This window comes from Lemur catta, chromosome 5 (genome assembly GCF_020740605.2).
Source record: "Lemur catta isolate mLemCat1 chromosome 5, mLemCat1.pri, whole genome shotgun sequence".
Taxonomy (NCBI): Eukaryota; Metazoa; Chordata; class Mammalia; order Primates; family Lemuridae; genus Lemur; species Lemur catta.
In genome coordinates this window covers 72,033,475-72,054,169 of record NC_059132.1, presented here as the reverse complement: position 1 = coordinate 72,054,169, position 20,695 = coordinate 72,033,475, and the positions used below count along the sequence as shown (strand labels likewise).

The 20,695-nt window shown below is 39.6% G+C and overlaps 1 protein-coding gene across 3 annotated transcripts in view; it reads left to right on the top strand.

The window, feature by feature from the left end:
• The window catches only part of NR3C2 (nuclear receptor subfamily 3 group C member 2), a 325,725-nt gene that overhangs the window by 147,371 nt on the left and 157,659 nt on the right, over positions 1-20,695 (top strand). For all 3 annotated transcript variants that reach the window (XM_045552097.1, XM_045552095.1, XM_045552096.1), the window contains exon 3: positions 12,550-12,689. In XM_045552097.1, the coding sequence (XP_045408053.1) occupies positions 12,550-12,689 (140 nt within the window). The remainder of the gene's footprint in view (positions 1-12,549; positions 12,690-20,695) is intronic.

Below are 20,695 nucleotides of genomic sequence, written 5' to 3'. Positions count from 1 at the left end.
GGGTCAGAGATGGGAAGAGGCAGGGTATTTAGTAGATTTTTTTTTTTTGCTTTATTTTCCTTAAAAGTAGGGTAAAGGACAAGGTATCTAGAAAAGATGGTAGCTAAGGAAATAAATACTATATTTTTATGTACCTTCGTGTTGAACACATGGAACGGCACTGGTTCAGGGGCTTTGTGTTAGCACACGTGTCCCAAAAATCTTAGCAGCCAAAGAAGAGCCTTTCTGAAACCTTAGGCTTCAAATACTATTGGAGGGAGGAAATCAAAGAAACAGCCCCAAACTCCAAACCCTAAGAAAAACAAAGACCCAAAGAAAGTACTTAGGATTCCTTCATTGTTCTGTTCATGCCAAGTGGGGAAATGAGCATAAAGGCATTTTTGTAAACAAATATTTATTTTTCACTTAAAAGTAGAAACAGTGAAGCTGATCAGAGAAAAAACAACAAATCAATAATTTGTTTATTAACAAATAATAAAAATAAAAATAAAAATTTTAACAATAATGGCCAATACTGGTGGAGAATGTGTACTGGAAGGGAACTCTGCCATCTGGGAGGGAGGAACAGTATCTAACGTCACCTCAGTACTTCAGCGTGTTACCCGTGAAGGCCTGTGACCACCGTAGCTAGCAGAGTACTTGCTGTTGCCCACATAATAGCAAAGAATCATTTTATTAAATTGGAAATGCTGTCCTATGGCAAACCCTGGTTTTATCATTAAAACCAGAAATGTGTTCAATTGAACCATAAGAAATTCCTGATTTTGCAATCAGGAATTTGAAAACAGCAGAAAAACAGCTATTTCATATGGCTTGATCCTACAAATTGTGCTTGAGAAGGGAGGATTTTCAAAGGGGGCTCTGTAGGACATTCGCAGGTGAGCACAGGAAGCTGTTGTTGGAACAGTAGAGCATTGATTCATCAATGCTGAAGGGTGTTGGAGGTGGGGTAGAGAAGTTGACTCTGAATGTCTTTTCATACTCAGTCATCAAAATCTACTGACTAGGGCTCTATGGTGACTCTTATATAATGCTTTTGCCATTTTCTACTGGGGAATTCTTAATGAAAAATACCTGAAGAACAACAAATCAGGACACTGCAGAGGATTTTTGTATGAGTGTATGTATGTCTCACTCTGTGTGTGTGTGTGTGTGTGTGTGTGTGTGTGTGTGTGTGTGTGTGTGTGTTCATAGATTCCCAGTGAGCTGGTGTATCCCCTGAGAGGCATTTTGCAGCTCTTGACAAGGATACTCTTTTTGGCAATGCCTGCCCGTGGGAGCCAGGTACAAGTCATCTTGCCTCTAAGCAGAATAAGGACAGTGTTGCCCTTTTGTGGGTGTGATTATACTGTAGTTACCAGGAAAACTTTTGGTGATTAGAAAAATTCATTATAGTGCTTTGAAAAGGGACATATTTTTTTACCTGTTATAAGCTAATGCATGAAAGGGAAGAAATTTTTTTTCTCATAGATTACTTATACCTTTACTGAAAGATGACTTCAGAATGTTAGGCTGAACTGAAAGCAGATATGTAATTTCACAATTATAGAATGAACTCTAAGAAAATAAATTTATTGCCTGGGAGTTTTTACTCATTTTTTTCCTCTGGCTCTCACGTGATATGTCATTGATTATTCAGAAACTGAAGTGTTAAAAAATTCATTTATTTGAACTTGTGAATATAGGCATTCCTTAGGATTTTTGATATCCTATTAAGATGCCACATTTAATATTTTGAGGGGTGGTAATTCTGCCAAAAGTCAGGTATTGAGTAGGTTTGAAGTAAATACAGCACAAAGTCATGTTAGCAGAAGTACCGTGACATTGTCATTAGTTGTTGTTAATGACTGTGGAACATTTATAGATTTTGGAATGAGCTTATCTAAACCCTATCACATGTAAATTCCTAGAATAGTAAAGGATATCCTTTGATCCTGTGTGAAAAAATTTAGTATGAGGGAGGTAGAAGAGAGGGTGCCAGTCGACAGGAAAGCTTCTATGATCTTGTGTGGGAGTAACAGCAGCAGTGATAGCTGAATTGAGTTGGTGAATCAGAGCGCAATACCATAGGCAATGAAAACGATTATTTCCAGAATGCAAGAAAAACCACTTAGGGAAAAAGTTGTTTGAAGCTTTGACTCATTAATTAAATTTATAGGAAGAAGCCATATTCGATTACTCAGAAAGGGCCATGATGAAGCATGTTTTACATCAACTTTTTGAAAATGTAGTAAACATAAAACACACTGAAATCAATAACTTCTAAATAGCTCAGGTTCAAGGTCCACAGCTAGGTCCAGTGCCCCTCAGACCTTAGAGTCTCCTGCCGTCTGTATCAGCATCTAAGTCTGCATCTTAACATAAGAGTTGTACAAGGGGAAAAAGTTAAATTATGTTATATATACACACACATGGAATTTTTAAAAGCAGAGTCACTGTATTTAAAAACATGCAAGCATTTAGTAGTAATCTCCTTAAAACATACTTTGGCAATAAGTTAATGGTTCCTTCCCAGGGGATTCTGAATAACTTATAATGTACACAGATGCACTCACACATGCCAGTGGTTGCAGAGGCAAATAAAATGTGGCAGGTTTTTTTTGTATGTAGATTTGCTCATTGTATTAACAACTGCTAATTGGCATATACATACTCAGTGAATGTTTCTGGAGATGATTTGATGTTAGATCTTTTTAGAAACGCTGTGTATGCTCAAGTGTATACTACTGCTAGGTATGGTTACATGACAAAACAACTTCCCTGACTGTGGAAACTCCTTAATAGAAAAGATGTGGAGTACTTTTCACTTCAATATAGTTTATATATGCTCTATTTTTTTTTTTTTTTTTGTGAGCAGGGTCTTGCTTGCCACCCAGGCTGGAGTGCAGTGGTACAATCATAGCTCACTGCAACCTCAATCTCCCAGGCTTAAGCAATCCTCTTATCTCTGCCTCCTGAATAGTTGGGACTGCAAGTGCACACAGCTATGCCGAGCTAATTTTTTGTATTTTTTGTAGAGACGGGTTTTGCTATGTTGGACAGACTGGTCTTGAACTGCAGGGCTCAAGCTGTCCCCCTGCCTTCGCCTCCCAGAGTACTGGGATTACAGGTGTGAGCCACTCTGCCCTGCCAAATTTGTATATGCATCTTATACATACTCATATGTGCTTAAAAACTACCATCGCTAAGATCAGCAATATCAATGATTACCACTTCCCAGTGATCAACCTTAAGTCCTGTCATCCTAGTGGCATTTGACACTGTTAAACACACAGTCGATGGTTGATGTTCCCTTCCCTTTGATTCCAAGACTCGACATTATCTTGCCTTCCACTTCTTTGGTTTTTGTTCTTCAAATTTGTTAGCAAGTTCTTTCCCTACCTAACCAGAAATGTTGGTTTTCTGTAGCTCTCTGTCTAGGATCCTTTCTTCCTTATTTCAGTTTTCCCTGGGTAGGCTCGTTTGTTCTCTGTTCTATGAAAAAACCCGGAATCCTTGCTCCCTGAGGATAACTTATCTTTTATGTTCCAACCTTTTTCTTGTTGAACAAGCTTATCAAGCTAGACCTGTCCAATGGTCCCTAGTTTTTTTTTCAGTTCATCAGGCCTTTTTTTCCCCGTTGTCTGTATCTTTATATACTAAAAGTTGTAATCAGTCACTTAATTGTGTCCTTTAACATGGTAGATTTTTGTACCTATCTCTTCATTTTTCATGCCACGTTTTCAGTTGCCTACCAGATGTTTCAACTCTTTGTTCTAGAATCATTTCTAACTGCTTAACCTCGTGTTTGAGACTATTTGTGACTTGGGCCATCTTCCGTGCTTGTCTCTAGAGTGCAGTTGGTTGAGTTCTGGAGCCCAGCATGCTTTGCTGTCATCTGGACTTCTGTCATTTTTCTTGGCCCAGCTCCATTTTCATCTTGCCCCCTACCCAGGCAAACAAAAAAGTAAATTGTGGAAGATAAGTTAATTATGACTATGCTTTTAAATTTTATTTTCCAACATATTTATGTCCTTGAATTTTCTCAGTGTCAGGTAACTTTAGCTGTAATTTTATTCACACAACTCAGATTGTGAGATGTGCATTGATTCTTTAATTCCTGTCTGTAGTGAATTAGGAACCATGGCTTAAGAAGATGAACCTTATTAGTTATGACTTATCCCTCAAAACATGCATGATTCATTTATTACCAAAGACAATATCATAAAAGAAAATACATCACCAATAAACACTCCCAAATAATCCCCCTAAATAATGGGAAAATTAGAATGAGCTACTTCATGTTAAATATTATGCCTCAAAATATAAGCTTTTCAAAACAAAAGGAAATAGCAAAGAGTTTTTTAAAGCATATTTTATGTGTGGGTGAAAATAAGGATTTCAGTAAACCAGTTGTTAAAGGTTGATTTATGTTTGTGAAATGTATTTTTTTATATGAAGTGTTCTCCAAATCCGTATGTTTCTTAGATGTAGTGTTCTTTATATAAAAGAGTATATATTTGAATCTCAGTTGTTTATCCTAATGATCTAATGTGGTTGTTCTAACCTACACACTGCAGACACCAGGGGAGCCAGAATTCTTACAAGGAATCCTGAAATCCATATGTACACAAAGCACTGCCTAAACAGTAAACAAACAATATGGCTATTGTAGTACTAGTATTTTAAAATACATTTTTAAAAACTCTTTCTTCTGCTATTAACCAATGTTATACATGCGTATACAACTTAAAAGCTATACAGAAAAATATAGAATGGTAGAATTACCTGTAGTTCCACTGTTATGGCAGCCACCATTAAGAATTACAGATCCAGCTGAGTGCAATGGCGTGCACTGTAGTCCCAGCTACTCGGGAGGCTGAGGCGGGAGGATTGCTTGAGGCCAGGAGTTCAAGTCCAACCTGGGCAACATAGTGAGACCACACCTCTACAAAAAATAAACAAAAATAAACTGGAAAAAAACAAAAACAAAAAGAATTATAGATCCAACAGTAATACTAATTAGTAATAGCCAGAATTTAAATACCACTTAAATATATTGAGCAATTTAATCTACAGCACCCGAAAACAGTGGGACTTTTGTTATCACTACTTTACAGATGAGGAACCTGTGGCACAGAATGGTTAAATAAGCCTGGTATATACTGCCCCCAGTTTTTCCTATGGATAGATTATCATTTACTCTTATTGATTTTATTATTTACAGAAATAGGAACATACGAACCTATATATGCTGTTCTGCAGCCATCACGTCCAAAACAAACCCCACCTGCTCTTCCTCCAGTCTTACATACCAGCCAACAGTCCCACCATCCAGTTTTACTGACAGTCTTATTCTCTGAACTAGCTGCTGCTCACTGCCGGTACTGCTTTACCCCGCATCTCTGGCTGGCCTCCCCACCTCCAGCGTCACTTGCTCCTGCAGTCCATTTCCCATGCACCAGCCAGAGTAAGATTTTTAAATGTTAATCATATGTCACCAGTCTCCTTAAAACACTCCCGTGTTCACAGCACCCCGGTGGACTTAGAATAACATTCTGCCTCTTTACCATGGCCTTCAAAACCCACGTGAGCCAGCCCCACCTTCTTGGCCCTCTCACGCTACCACCTCTTAACTCTTTCCTCCTTGTTGACTACATTTCGGCCATATTGCCCTCATTTCTGTCTCTGGAACGTGTCGTATTTGTTCCTGCGTCAGGGACTTTGCACTTGCCCCTTCCTTTGTTTGGCATCTTCACATGGCTGCTACTTTGTCAATTCAGTCTCCCCACAGGGGCCCTCTAAGGCTGCCCTCTCTAATGAATTCTCTTCCCTGCCACCCTCCCCATCCAATCTCAGTCTCTGCCTTTTCTCCAGAGTACCTGCTGCTATGTGTATCATCTCTCTATTCCCTACTATTATAGAAACTCCACGAAGATAAGGACATTCTCTTTCTTGTTTTGCTGGGTGCCTAGGAGAGTGGAGCCTAGACAGTAGGCTTTCAGTAAATAGCTTAATCAGTAAATAATTTAAACACACTAGCATATTTATATCAGTATGTAAGGATGTTTACTGAAGTATAGTTTATATATTCCTCTAAATTCTTACTCTGCTCTGGACAGCGGAATGAATGCCTGCATTGATTACAGTGGAAAATAAAAAACCCTAGAAGGTGGTGGTGGTAGAAGCTCATATTTGATTAAGTGATAGTACAAAAGATGAGTTTGTTTAATTCATGAGCAAGTTTAAGAAATGAAACGAAGTATTTTTTATAGGAAGAATTTCTGATCACTGAGAGTGGATCAGTCACTACTGTTTTGTTATGTAACGACTGTGAAGATGGGAAAGGTCCTGGAACAACGTGGTGCGTTATAGATTCTCAGTGAGCCAGTTTCTCCAGTCATTTTTTGATTTGTAAAAAATCTTTTTTTTCTTGCATAGCTTTTATTCCTTCTCCCTAAGCACCCAACTCTTTTGGGGGAAAAGATAGCCCAATAAGTATTTTTGATGATTGGCTAGTTAGTGTGTCTCTCCCAAGTAGCACCAAAATCAGTATAAACCTTTGATTAATCTTCTCTATCTCTTCACTGAGTCATTAAAGCTATTATGTTTGATACTGTGAATAGTTGCAGGTTGCTCATGTTTCCCTAAGAAATACTGTCTTTAGTAATGGAAACATAATGTTCACTCATTTCTACTTTATAATATTTTCACATATGTATAAAATCCTATGAACAATCTTCATTGGTGATAAACTTCTTTCTGTGAACAGTGTTTCTTGGATTACCAAGACCAGAAGTGACCAGTTTGGGTAGTTTTTCTAACTCATCAATATTAAAATGGCTTTTTTTTTGAGGGGGTAGAATACCATTTAATGCATACATTTACATAGACATTTTTAACCTAAATCAGCATAGGTATGCTCATATAGCTGCAAGAAAAGATTTTAAGTGCCATATAATTAACTGACCTACAAAGAATATTTTTTTTGCATTTGTTATGCTTGATCCAGGTTGACCAATGTTTATTTTCTATGTATCATAATGCATTGTTTTTGAGCTCAAAACTCAGTGTGAATTAAAATTGATCATGACAGGCTGTTCCATTTATCTTTTATACCGATCTGAATCTTAAAAGGATATCTTGAAAAGGATCTTAGGGATCATCTATTCAACCTCTTCATGGTGAGAATTATGGCCCAAAGAGGAAAGGTGGTTTTGCTAAGGTTTCACCAGTTAATGGCTGAGTTAAAGCTAGAGCCTAGGCCTCCTCACTGAGCTTGTGTTCCTGTCTTGGACTCCTGCGTATTTGGCCTTCTGTTTGGGCCTTACATCCTATGTGTAGATGTTTAGTAAACACATTATACCCTACAGCCGAATTCTGACATTCAAATCACTAAACAGTTAATGCTTTGTATTTATTTTGATAACACTCAGTAGTGTCCAAGAAAGGATTGAGTTCAGGATCTGCTGACCTCTCTTCCCTCCTTCCCTCCTTCCCTCTCCTCTAAAATGTATAAATATATTTCTCAAAACTGGTTGCCTATAACCTTCCAACTATGTGCCATCTTTCAAAGATAACCACATGATAGAGTGTCAATAGAGACAAGAGTTTTCCAAGCCCATCCACACTTTGTGGCCTGTCTCTTATGTGAATAACGCATATGTTTGTGAGACAGCTGGCTGAGCTTTGAGAATAGTCCCTGTTCCTGGTCCCCCACCCCCCACCCCCCGACCCTGTGCAAAGCTAAATGAACTGTATGGGAATTGAACTGATAACCTTGACCTCATTAATTTACCTTCTGTAAAATTGCCTTTTGTAGATTTATGCTCTATTGTAATGAGATTAGGAGTGTGATTTCATTCACTCAATAAGTAGTACCAACTAGGCTAATGGCAGTGAGAGCACGGGGACGCATGCAATAAAGCTTTTGCCCTCAAGGGATTAGGATGAGTACACAGGTCACTAATGCAAGGGCAAAAGTGATGACTGCTGAAGGAGAGGGGTTAGCAAAACACAAAGGCGGGTTAGGAGAAGGGAGAGTGGTAGTTCCTGCTGGGAGAACATCAGGGCTCTTTCAGGGTGGATGGAGCTTCCATGAGAGGAAATGCTGGGTTATGTAAACGGTGCTTGGCCAGAACAACACCACGGGGGTGTTGGAGGGTGCTGAGCATAAGGTTAGACGTTATGAGGAGACCCTGCAAGAGAAGGTTGGTAGTAAGGAGAAGGATTTAAGTGTCCTCTACTGAGGTTTTTATTTATGATGACATTTTGTAGGGATGATTAAAGATTTCCAAGTGTGGAAGTAATACAGTCAGAACTCTCTGTCATCACGTTGATTTGTCCGTCACTATAGAATGAATTGGAAGGAGAGGCTAGAATTAGGAAAGAACTCTTAGTAAGTAACAAGGGCTTGAACCAAAGTTACCAGCAGTGGGGTGCACAAAAGTGATATGACAGTTTGCAAAGCTGGACCAAGAAGGACTTGGTAACTGATTAGATAGGATAGTTGAGGAGGAATACAGGGTTTGAACCTGGCTAACTAGCAGATGGCAGTATACTTCCAGGACACCAAAATCTGGAAAAAAGAGGGTAAATATGGTTTTGAACACAGTATGTTTAAGAAGCTAATAGAATGCAGAGGCAAGAGGGTACATAGAAGAAGGGCAAACGTGACATGGGAACACTGGGGAAAGGTCAGAGCCGGCTGTAAAGATTTGGAAAGGCATTCACCAGGAGAGCTGTTTGAAGCTGGGATAGTAGATAAGATCATTAAAGGGTGGAGTGTAGAAATAATAAAAAAGATGGGCAAAGGTAGAACTCTGAAGTTAGTGATTAAGAAAGATGAGAAAATGCCTGAAACATAGAAGGAGGCATTGTTGGGACAAGAAGGAGCTCAGTACAGTGTTAGAGAAAGAGAAGAGGCAGAGAGCCATTGAAGGCACTGTGGAGGCAGATTTGCTAATTTGTCACTGAGGGATGTTAGTGAACAGAAGGAAAAAGAATTCATGTTTTCTTTAATTTTGTAATTAAATTTATTTTAATATGGATTTCACAATGCATTTTTTAACGCTGGTCTTTCTCTTCAACTTCTCTTAGTTTGGTCCAACTACATACTTTCACTCTCAAAACAACTAAGAACAAGTCACATTCCTTTATATAATGACTGCAGTAGGACATCAGAATTGATGACATGGTGGGTTTTATGGTGACAAGTGTTGATTGGGTGCTACTGTGAGCCAGGTGCTGTTCCATGTTCTGGGGACACAGCAGCAAATAACACATGAAAATCGTGGCCCATGTTGAGTTTATGGATACTTGCTTGTGTGGATGAGACAAACAATAAACAGAAGAAAACAGCATGTTCCGTGGTAACATGGGCTATAAAGAAAAATGAAGCAGAAAAGAGAGGAGGGGGTTCTGGGGGGAGGGGTGGTCAGGGAAGGCCTCATTGAGGAAGTGATGTTTGAGTAAAGACCTGAGGGAGGGGGCTACATAGATGTCTAGGTGACGAGGGGACAGCAAGTGCAAAAGCCCCTAGGTGGGTGCACGCCTGGTGTGTTTGAGCGCCAGCCAGGCTAGCGATGTTTCAGAGGTGGAGTAGGCACGGGAGAGCGGTTAGAGAGGTCTCGGGGGCTAGATCGTGGCCCTGTGGTCATAGGGATGACTCTGACTTTGGCTCTGAGCATGAGGAAAAACCCCTGGATGACTTTCAGCAAAGGAATGAATGAATAAGGGTTATTCTGGCTATGGGGGAAGGAAGGGAGCAAAGAGAAACAGGAAGATCAGCTGGGAAGCTTTTACGGAATCCAGGTAAGAGGTGTTGATAGCTTGATCTAGATGGTGCCAGAGGAGGATGTGTGGGGAGTGATCAGAAACTGAAGGTGAAGTGAGTAGCATTTAACAGAGTGGGGGGTACTGTTTGAAAGAGAGAGAGGAGTCAGAGATGAGTCCATGTTTTTTCATCTGAGCAACCAGAAGGAAAGAATTGCTTGGTCAGTTTGCTAGGCTGCCTCAACACGGTACCACAAACCAGGTGGCTTGAACTATGGAAATTTATTGTCTCATGGTTTTGGAGGCCAGAAGTCTGAGATTAAGGTGTTAGCTGGGTTGGTTCCTTCTGAGCACTGTGATAAACAATCTCTTCCCTCTCTCTCTCCCAGCTTCCGGTGGTTTGCTGGCAGTGCTTGGCTCATACAGGCATCCCCTGACCTCTGCCTGCATCTAGAACATAGCATTCTCCTTGTGTAGGTGTCTGTGCCCCAATTTCCCCTTTTTATAAGGACACCAGTGATATTGGATTAGGGGCCCACCCTATTCCAGTGTGACCTCATCTTAATGAATTACACCTACAGTAACCCCAGTCCCAAATAAGGTCACATTCTGAGGAACTGGGGGTTAGGACTTCAACATAGGAATTTGTGGAGGAAACAGTCCGACGCATAATAGTTGCCATTAACTCTGAGGTAAAGAAGTCTGAAATGAGTTGGTTTGGAGGCAGGGAAAAGATGGGCAAAGTTTTGGACAGGTTAAGTTTGAGGTGTATGTTAGACACCCAGGTGGAGATGTCAAGCAGGCAGTTGAATAAATAGATCTGAAATTCTGGGGAGGGACTGGGCTGGAGATAAACATTTGGAAATCCTCAGCATGTTGATAATATTTAAAGCCAAGAGACTAAATGAGGTAACTTTGAAAGTAAGTTTGGATAGGACAAGAGAGGAGTTCCAAAGACTGAAGCTAAGAGGCCATAAAGTATTAGGACCAAGACCAAAGCCCACAAACATGTCGGATAAAAATCCCGTGTATGCTTGTAGTTGTGAAAAAGCAATTACATTTTAATGATGATTTTAAGTTATATCGTCTAAATATTTACAAATTTGTGGCATTTCCCTGTGAAGTGTAAGATGAGTCAGACAGTACGAATTGAGTTTTATGGGCGATATGTTGAAGAAGTTACTGGCGGTGAAATGGAATGTTTTCAATGCCATAAAGAAGTCAAAGGATGCTAATAAAAATAATAAAGAGCACTTTTCTCAGAAGGAGAAACAATTTGGAGAACATTGTTTCAGCCCTTGATTTAAGAAGTCGTTTTCTAGAAAGTCAGTCGTGCTACGGTTCTCTGAGCAGCGGAGGAGTTTGTTCCTTCGTCTGTTTTTGGTGAGAGTAGAGTTCAAACGTTTAAAATAGTTTAGAAAAATATTAACACAGTATTATCACAATTTAGGTGACTTGAAAAATAGAGAAATCGTCACTGTAACATAATCATTTTAGTATTTGGGGGGGATTTCCTTCGTCTTTTTTCCATCTGCCTGCTGCTTCACGTGCAGGTGGAAGCTTTGACAGCAAGGTGATGGAGGTGGCGTAGAACCCTACTCAGAGTTCTCCAAACGTGTCCAGCTCACATTCTTCCTCTTTTGACCCCTTTCTTAGCCTGGCAATCACCTGGTCATGCTTCAAAACTCAGTTCAACTGTCACATGTGGGGAAGCGTTTTCTGACTTCTTTACTTGGACCCTTCCCGGTATGGAGGGGTGAACCCAGGGTGTCCCACCTCTGTACCCTGCACCATAGCACTTGCCACAATAGCTTATGTCCCTGGTAAGTTTGAGGGCAGAGAGTGGGTTTTTAATGTTTGTTTCCTCAGTACCTTGCACAGGACCATTAGATAAATACTCAATAAATGCACGTGGACTATGTATGAAAAAAATGAACTCCTTTGCCTGCTCGATATACATCTTAACTGTCACTGAACTATTCCTGTTACACTTGAAAACATTTCATTCAGCACATATTAACTAACACAGTACTGTATAATATACTTGAGAAGGTTCCCCTTAAAAGATACTGAGATTGCTGCCTACAGGATTACATTTGTCCCTAGACACTGTTGCCCAGAGCCCCTCAGTTTCTTACCATGAAAGATACCTGAGATATTTACTGTGTATGACTTTTTGTTTTAGTATTGACTGAGTCTCTTCAAATTAGTAAGCAAAATGAAGCAGTTTGATCATACCTATATAAGGTAACAAGGAAAAATGCAGTCTCTTAGAGGGATAAAACTGTTGGCAGTTGAGGCAAGAAAAAAAAATTTCTTAACTGGTGGATTATTTTAGAAAGAGAAGTTCTGTTTTTTTTATAATCCAGCATAATTGAGATATATTATCTGAGTCTGAGTGAAGAGTGTTGAATAGCTCTTTGATGCAAAAATAAAAGGACAGAAAATACTTCTGTGATGACTTGGTTCCAGATTGTTCTCACTGCCCACCTAGAGTGCAAATAATGTTTTGTTTTGTTTTTTTTTGTAAAATTTCTCAAAAAGAGGAAAAGAAGGAAAAAAGTTTGAGTGATTATTTCTCAGTACCAAGAAGAAGCTTTACTATATAACATCCTCGATAGTGTTACTCCGCTGATAGGATTTTATCTTCATTTTGTTAAGTCAGATAGTATATGACCACTACATACTGAATTCATTTATGGAACCGTGATTATTGAGAAATTTTGAGCTAAGCTGTACAGCATATTAAATGTGCCATTACAGTGTAGTTATTTAAATCTTGATTTCTTTCCCCAGCTCTACTTTACGAAGTGTCTCTACTGGATCCTCAAGACCTTCCAAAATATGTTTGGTGTGTGGGGATGAGGCTTCAGGATGTCATTATGGGGTAGTAACCTGTGGCAGCTGCAAAGTTTTCTTCAAAAGAGCAGTGGAAGGTAAATGTTCATGTGGGTGTTCCTTTTGCATATTTTTTTCTAGCATGTAGTTTACTTGCACAGTTAACACTATAGCATGATTGGGAATTCTTCAAAAATATTTTTGATGTAATCTGTCAGCGATAAATAGTAATAGTGCCTTATCTAAAAACCAACCAGGAGATTTTCCACCAAGCAATATTTAATGAGTAAAATTTGAGATCATGAGCAAGGATCAACCAGTTAAAAAGTCTTTTTTGCTATTATTTGTTTGTTCAGTTTGGTTTTTAGTGAGACTTAGAAAAACAAGTCTGTGCCATTGTAAATTTAATTTGTGTAATCTGGAGTAGCATTTTTACTAGACACACACAGAATGCATCATCTCTTCCTTTTCTGCATGTCTGTATAAATATGTGTTTGTGGGAAATGAAAACATTTATATCAGGATCAAGTCTGTGATGTAAGTTGGGTTCCATACAGAATAATTTTATTTAGCAGCTACTTCATTTGAGTCCTACCTTTATTTCCTACTGGAGGTTTCCAAACATGTACGTTAAATGAAAATTTTGCCTGAGATTCACCATGTGTATTTAGGCTAGCTTGTGCTTCTGTGCAAGTAATTGTGTTTCTTAAGGGGAAATAGTGTTTAGTTTGTTTTTGTCTTTCCCCACCCTCACTTATAAGCAGCTAATTAACATCATCAGACTTAGGCTGGATGGTTTTATTGAAGTTGAAAACTATGTCTGGTGAAAGTGTAGAATTTTTGCTATCAGTAAAAGTATTGTTTTGTAATTGGCACTTATGTACACTAAGGTGCTCCCTAAGGTTTATTTCTTAGGGGCATTTACTGAGAGGTGAATTTCTGCTTCAGAAACTTAAACATAAGTGACTTTCCCCTTTGTTTTGCCAGAGACCACAGGTAGTATCTTTAGTTGTGGGATGAAAAAGCTAATCAAGTAATTATTTCTTTGCTACTGGGATGGATTTTGCGTTATTTAACTGATAGTACATTATTTACACTGTTAATTGTTTGGTAGTCCTTAAATTCAGCATTGAATTTGTCGTAATAGCTCACTAATTCTTTCTCAGGATATAGGCTCTTGGTTACAAATGACAGAAAATTCAACAAACTGGCTTAAGCACCAGTGGAAATTCATTGACCCACATACTGTAAAGTGCTAGAGTAGACTTGGCTTCAGGCAAGCCATGGTCTTAAGCCAGATCATTTGAACCCGGTCCCCCTCTGTCCATTGCTTGGTTTTATTCTGACTCTGTTCTCATGCATGTTCTGTCATGGTGCTGAGACAGCGACGGGGCCTCCATTAAACAGAGGTTTTCTATGCCTACCAGTTCCTGTAAAGCTCCCCGTGGAATCTCCACAGATTGAACTTGGCTCATATGCCCCCCTCTGCTCCGGTCACCGTGGCTGGGGAACACAGTGGTCGGATAGGCGGGTTCTGGCTGGAGTCGGACAGCGGAACCATCTAGACCAAAGATGGGGAAGGGCATGTTCCTTAGGAAAACATGGGTTCTGTTACCAGAACACTGATTTTCAGAAGGCGAGAAGAGTAAATTTGTGCACTACTGAAGTCAGTTTATTTTTTTAAGGCTTTTCTTCTCATCGCTCCCTCCCCGCTTCTCTTTCCTTAATTGTGTGATTGGCTCAGTAAGAGATAAATTGTTGAAATTTATTTCTGGCACCTTCCTAATATAAAACTCCCTTTCCTGAGTTCACTAATGAGTGAATAAACTAAGTGCTGTGTAAAAATCAAGGTAGGGAAGGACATTTGGGAGTGGACAGTGGAAGCCTCTAGTGGGCCCTGCCATGGGCCAGCCTTCCCGTCAGAACCCACAGGTTAGCAATTTGCAGAATTTGCCCTTCTCTACTTCTGCAGCAAAAACTTTTCTAGAAGTTCTCACTTAGTTTTTTGTTGTTGTTGTTTGTTTTATGTAGTTTCTGTGGAAGTACCTGAGGAATTATTTCTGCAATTAAGGTATAAATACATAATGGAAAAGCCTAAATGTTTCGTTGGAAAACTGGTCAGTCAGTGGATAATGAAACTTGATGAATGCCTTTTGAGACTTTAGTAATATAGTTTATTCTCTATTTATTTGAGAATTAGAGTTTTATCACTCACCTTCATGAAACAGGCTGTAAATTTAAACTTCATGAGTATAGAGACCTATTTGTCTTCATGTTTTTGTATTTTGTATTTTTTTGCTCTTTTATCCTGTGTGTACCTGAGAGAGTGTGTGTATAAATATGTGAGAAATATGGCTTTGTATCAGGGCTTTTTGAATAAGGGATTATTTTTAATAATACTTTTTAGAGTTTGAAACACTCATTTTACAAAATAATGGCATATGGGTGTGATTTTTATTCCTCTTTTCCAGATGAAGACATTTAGGATCAGACCTAGTCAACCAGTCTATTCCAAATCATAAGGCCAGATTTAGACCCATACTAAAGTCTCATGACTCCAAATCTAGACTCAGCCTAAAGTCTTAACTCTAAATCTCATAATATATTCTTTCCATTTTACTGTATCAGATCTTGAGCTCATAAAAATTCTGCCCTATATGATAATCTTTTCATGCCTACTAGATCCTAGTAAAGGAAGTAACCTGAGCACTGAGAAGATGCTGTTAGGTACTTAGTCTGGGTGTATATGGGACTGTGTACGTATGTACATACATATGGATGTATTATATGTCTGTGTATTTAAATGATTACTAAGTTTGTTTTCTGATTTTCCTTAATATCCCTAAGCTCCTCCTTAAAGTGCAAGAGCAGAGAATTCCTAGCAGACAGTGGGTAGAGGGAGCTGGGGTGAGGGGAACTGGTAACTGCAAGGAAATCGCAGCACCAAGGACAGAACATGGAGATGCTCCCTAGAGAGCAGAGGGGAGGACAAGGGGTAGCCTGAGCTCTGAGTTCACGGCCTCAAGGCTTACACTCTAGAATACGTCACTCCAAAGCTTGCCATAATGGCATAGTGGTAACTGTATATGGAGACTAGAAATTATTTTTTAAGTTATAAATTATGTTATTTGTGTTCTATTTAATGGGATGTATTTGTGTGCTTATTTTTTTCTTCTGAAACATTTAATATAAAAGCACTTAAAACTCTCTCCCCATGTACCTTTTATTTGCCAGTAATGTCGGTTAACAGCTATAGTATCATACCTTACAAATGAAAAGTTTATAATTTTATTTTTCAGTTTGAATCGCTTATTTGCCTTGAATATTTTCAAGACCTTTCAGTCTTAAAAAGAAAAATAAGGTTCTTCTTTGGGGTAGAAATCAGACTGGAGAGTCAGAACACTCATCTTTAATTTCTGAGCCTGCTCACCAGGCGTGAGATTGAGGCGAGGTATTTAACTTCTCTGGGCCTCAGTTTCTTTGTCTCTAAGTGGAGAAAGGAGTACTGCCCTCCCTGAACATTGCTGTTGAAGGTTACATGAAAACACAATGTTCATGCAGATTTATAGATTATAGAGTGACATCAAAATATTAGATCATTCTTTCTGTCTAGGAACATATGCTAAAGTTCTCGGGTAATGTCTATGCAGAGAAGTGATGTGAATAACACCATCCCATTACTTTGGTAGTGCTTCATTTTTCAGCCCTTCATTTTTTTTTTCATTAGATCTTCATTTTCTTGTAATATGTTATTTTGTCCCTAGAGCTGGTCTTTGAAGGGGTAAGACCCTTCTAGACTAGCAATTCTCAAAGGGTGTCTGTGGGGAATTGGGTGGGGGAAGATGGAGGTCAATGACAATTTCCTGGAGGGGCTTTTCCAGTGTGGACAAAGCTGTTGAGATTGAGTCACGTGATGAGGTCTGTGGGTGCCTGGGGCAGCCTCACCTTTGGGAGTCGCACAGGTGAGAGAATGTTGACAGCCATCACCTAGGCTTCTGGCTCCCCTGGCAGAAGTCCTTAGGGCAGAACAGCCTCTTATCTCCAGAACCTATCAAGCCTGTGGATGGTTAGTGGCCATCAAATAAATATTTGAACATGCACACAAACGTATCTTTGTGGCTTAAGAGCAATCAAGGTTAAATAACTTCCCCACATAACCAGTAAATTATCATCAACAGAACTTGCCCGAGAATCTGTAATTTCTAATTCCAGTCAGAATTTTTACTACCTCAGTCTCTTTCCAGCTGTAAAATGCTGTTGGTTTCATCTCATCTGTGTTTTTTACTTTGTGCTCCCTCAGTGAACAGAGTTGAGTAGATTCAGCACACTATTTTATAACCTAATTTCCTTTTCAGATCTTCAGTACATACGCAGTGTCTGGAAGACACGGAGACAACAAATCACTAAATAGTTAAAAGGCTGTAAAAGAGGAAGAGAAGAGAGTTCATTATTATGTGAAGTCAACTGGATTTGTATTTTTGTAAGCAGACCTGTTAGGCTGAAGAGTCCCTCTCTTGGTCAGATCAGCCGAATTGTATGATACCAGCTTCCACACTCAGACATTTCCCTTGAGAGACGAGACATGTCTGTTTCTTGAAATGAGAAATTGCTTTAAAAAGACATAATTGCAGGTTAATCTTAAGATTTTTCAAATATGTGGTATTTTAAGATAACCAAGCCTATGAACGAGTACCTTGTTGCTTTTATGTGTATTTCACAGCATACATTTCAAAAATCTGTAAATTTATTGATTGGTTATCTTATGGGAGAACATGTATTTAAGGAAATGGAATGGTTGATGCATAATTTCTTTGCTTCTCTGAACTTAATCAGTAGACTCAACAGGTCCAGAAGGAGGGAGTGTGTCACTGTGTCATAACCCTGGTCATGCCTGGCAGTGCTCTGTGTGTGTGTGTGCTCGTGGGTGAGAGGGAAGAGCAACCGAGGGTGTGAGCAAGTGGGAGATGCGTGTTGGGGGTGGGGGGTGCGTGGACAGTTGTGCCACAAAACGGAGAACTTGAATTTAGTGGACACAGCTAAATCAGGATGGTATTATGTAATCATTCTAGTACACCTATCCCCTTATAGCTGGCAATATACAATTCAGGAAATGATAAAGCAAGGAAATAATCTAATCTATATTTATTAGATGTCTTCAGATAATGTTCTAAGATAAGCCCTAGTGTTCCCATGAACTATGTGCAGGAAGCTAATGGGCATCCAAGTCCCTTGTCACTACTGAAATACTTGCGACATCAGAGGTAGGAAACCAAGAACTGCTCTGGCTCAGTTTTCTCATGAAACACTTTAAAGATTAAGTTGAGGTGTTTTTTTTTTTTCCTCCCCCTTTACCAGAAATTAGGAACCAGGTAACCTGACTCTAATTACTTACTGTAAGAGCTTAAATACATACCTACCCAGTAGGTTATATCTATGATTTTTATGAACATTCTCTTCCTCCTTACATAAGCATAAGGCTTTAATGTTAATGGCAAATGTTTGCCCAGATTTTTTTATAGCCTTTCGGTTGGTTGCTATGGTAACACGCAGAGCCATGACATTTAGGCCACCCTGGAAGGTCAGGGAAGACTTCTCAAAGAATTGCCCCCCACAACTGAATCTCGAAAGATTAGAATTGGCAGTGCTCAGCGGGGATAAGGACAGGCTGTCTGCACAGGGCACCAGAAGCAATTTTGTGTTACCACTGTGTCAAATTTGAGATGTGAGGTGATAGAAACGGAGGCTAAGCGAGCAGGTTGGGACCAGGTCCTAGACTTCAAGGGGGGCCTGAATTCATCCTAAGGCAAAACGGAACCTCCAAATGTTTTCACGCAGTGGAATGGTGGGCTCCGTTTTACGTTTAAGAGCTGGCCGTTGAGAGGTGTACTTATTTAAAGGGAGAATGGCGCATTCATCACTTGGGCAAGAGAGGACCTAGGATAGAGCTAGGCCAGCAGTGTTAGGGATTGAGAGGAGGGGACAGATGACAAGACTATCTGGAAAGTAACGTTGGCAGCTCTGCATTGGAAGTGAGGATCTAGGCTGACTCCCCAGGCTCGGCTGTTGATGCCTTGTGCCAAGATTGGGGATACTGGAGTGGGAGCACTGGAGGAAAGGTTCTCTTATCCATCAAGCATTTACTCAAAACCTACTATATATGCCAGGCATCATTCTAAGCATACCCAGGGACATCTTGGACAAAGATCAGGTGAGTGAAATAGAAAAAGATCCCTGTCCTGGTGGGGCTTACATTCTAGTGAGGGGTGGTGAGGAGAGTGAACATAAGAAATGAGTTACTTATGTAACATATGAAAAGGTGGTAGATGCTGTGGAAAATAAAAAGGATTGCCAGGATAAAGAGGATTGGGATGAGGTTTGCTTTGGGAGGAGTTTGAAATGGCTATGGGGACATTCAGGTGTGTCTAACAGGAAGTTGGATGTGGGATTCCGTAGCTTGGGGAACAAGGCAAGATTGAAAATAAAGATTTTAGGATCGTCATCCACTGAAGTGTATGCAAATACTCAAGAAATGAGTATTCAGAGAAATAAAGAGTAGGCTGAGGTTAGAACCTTAGAAAACAAATTGAGGACACTTACTGTGTGCATAGCATGTGTGTGTGAATTACTGTCTGGCTCCTTCCTTCCCAAGTTGCACACAGAAAAGTCTTAATCACTTGGTCTCTGTTGACTACTTTGGTGAACTGAAGACATTACTGAAGGTGTAGCTTTCAGTCCCAGTTTCGGTTCTTATCATTATGCTTTGACTATTACTGAACCTTAGCCAGTCCAGAGCCCAAAACCAAACGTGCTATGGAGGGGATTTGATTTGCTAACCAGGGCAGAGGCAGTGCCCAGCTGTAGCAGGTGCTAAAGCAACATTAGTTGCTTGGCTGTTGGGTAACAACTGAAATGTGTGTGTGGGGTTCACCCTTGTTTCTGTCACTATGTCATTTATTTGTCTCTCTGAAGTAGAAAATATGTTGAAATAATTTATTAGAAAATGATTAGAAATAGGGACATGTGCACCAAAAGTAAATTAGTGTTACGCAAAGAGAGCTTCTTGTAGCTTAAAATTTCAAATCAAGGTGCACTTCACCTGGCAAATGTAAATAGTCTGAATCAGGAGCACAGTATGTAATTTTCAAAGTTATTCTCCATCTTTATGTGTTTGTTTACACCCCATCTTGTTCTTGGAAAAAAAACCAAGGCAGCTCACAGGTTTCCCTGAATTCAAATGAAATTTAAAATAAGTGTAACGACAAGCAGGAGAAAGGGAAGATTAGAGCAAGAAAGAGAAAAACAGAGCCAGGAATGGGGTTGCTGCAGAGAATATATGCCCCAAGACCTTTGGAGAGGCCAGCCAGTTAAGTGGCCCTCAGCTGTCTAGCAGCCAACCCAAGGACAACTATGGGTCACCTGACTCATGACTTTCTTAAAAACTAGTTTAGGAAATTTCCTGTTTATAACAAAATGTTCATGAGCTGTGTTGGTATTAATGTGCCTGCTCTTCCCATCTGAATTGTAACCTGAGATTGAAAAAGTAACTCTCTTCATTGGTACTAATAGAATAGTTTGGTTTGTGTTTAAAGAGCAGTTATGAAAAAATGCTTTGTTCTGTGTCCCACCTGCTCCTATTAAAACACCTATTGAGCACTCTTCAGGTACCAGGCACAGTGCCAAGTAATCCATATTTTGTTGTTTTTATTCCTTGTAACAACCTTCCCGAATCAAAGTTTTGTGAGTTTGGAAAGGTAGTATCTTTGAATCTGAACTCCCTAAGCCACTGGTGTGACAGGGAAAACATTGACTATTCTTTAACAAGGCTTAGCAGATGATCCTTTAACTCTTAAAAATAAATATTGAATGCTGATTTTGTGCTCATTATGCCAAGAACTTTAGTGTATATTCTCATTTTAATCCTCATAATAATCATGTGAAAGAGATTGGATTAATATCCATTCTTATGTTAGAGTTCACTCCACTGAGACAGGAAAGCAGGAAGTCACTTGTCCAAGGACACCCAGTTGGAAGGAAGAGGCGGAGCTGGGATTTGAACCCAGACAGCTCAGGCAATGCAACTCTGTGCACTTAACACAGAAGCTGT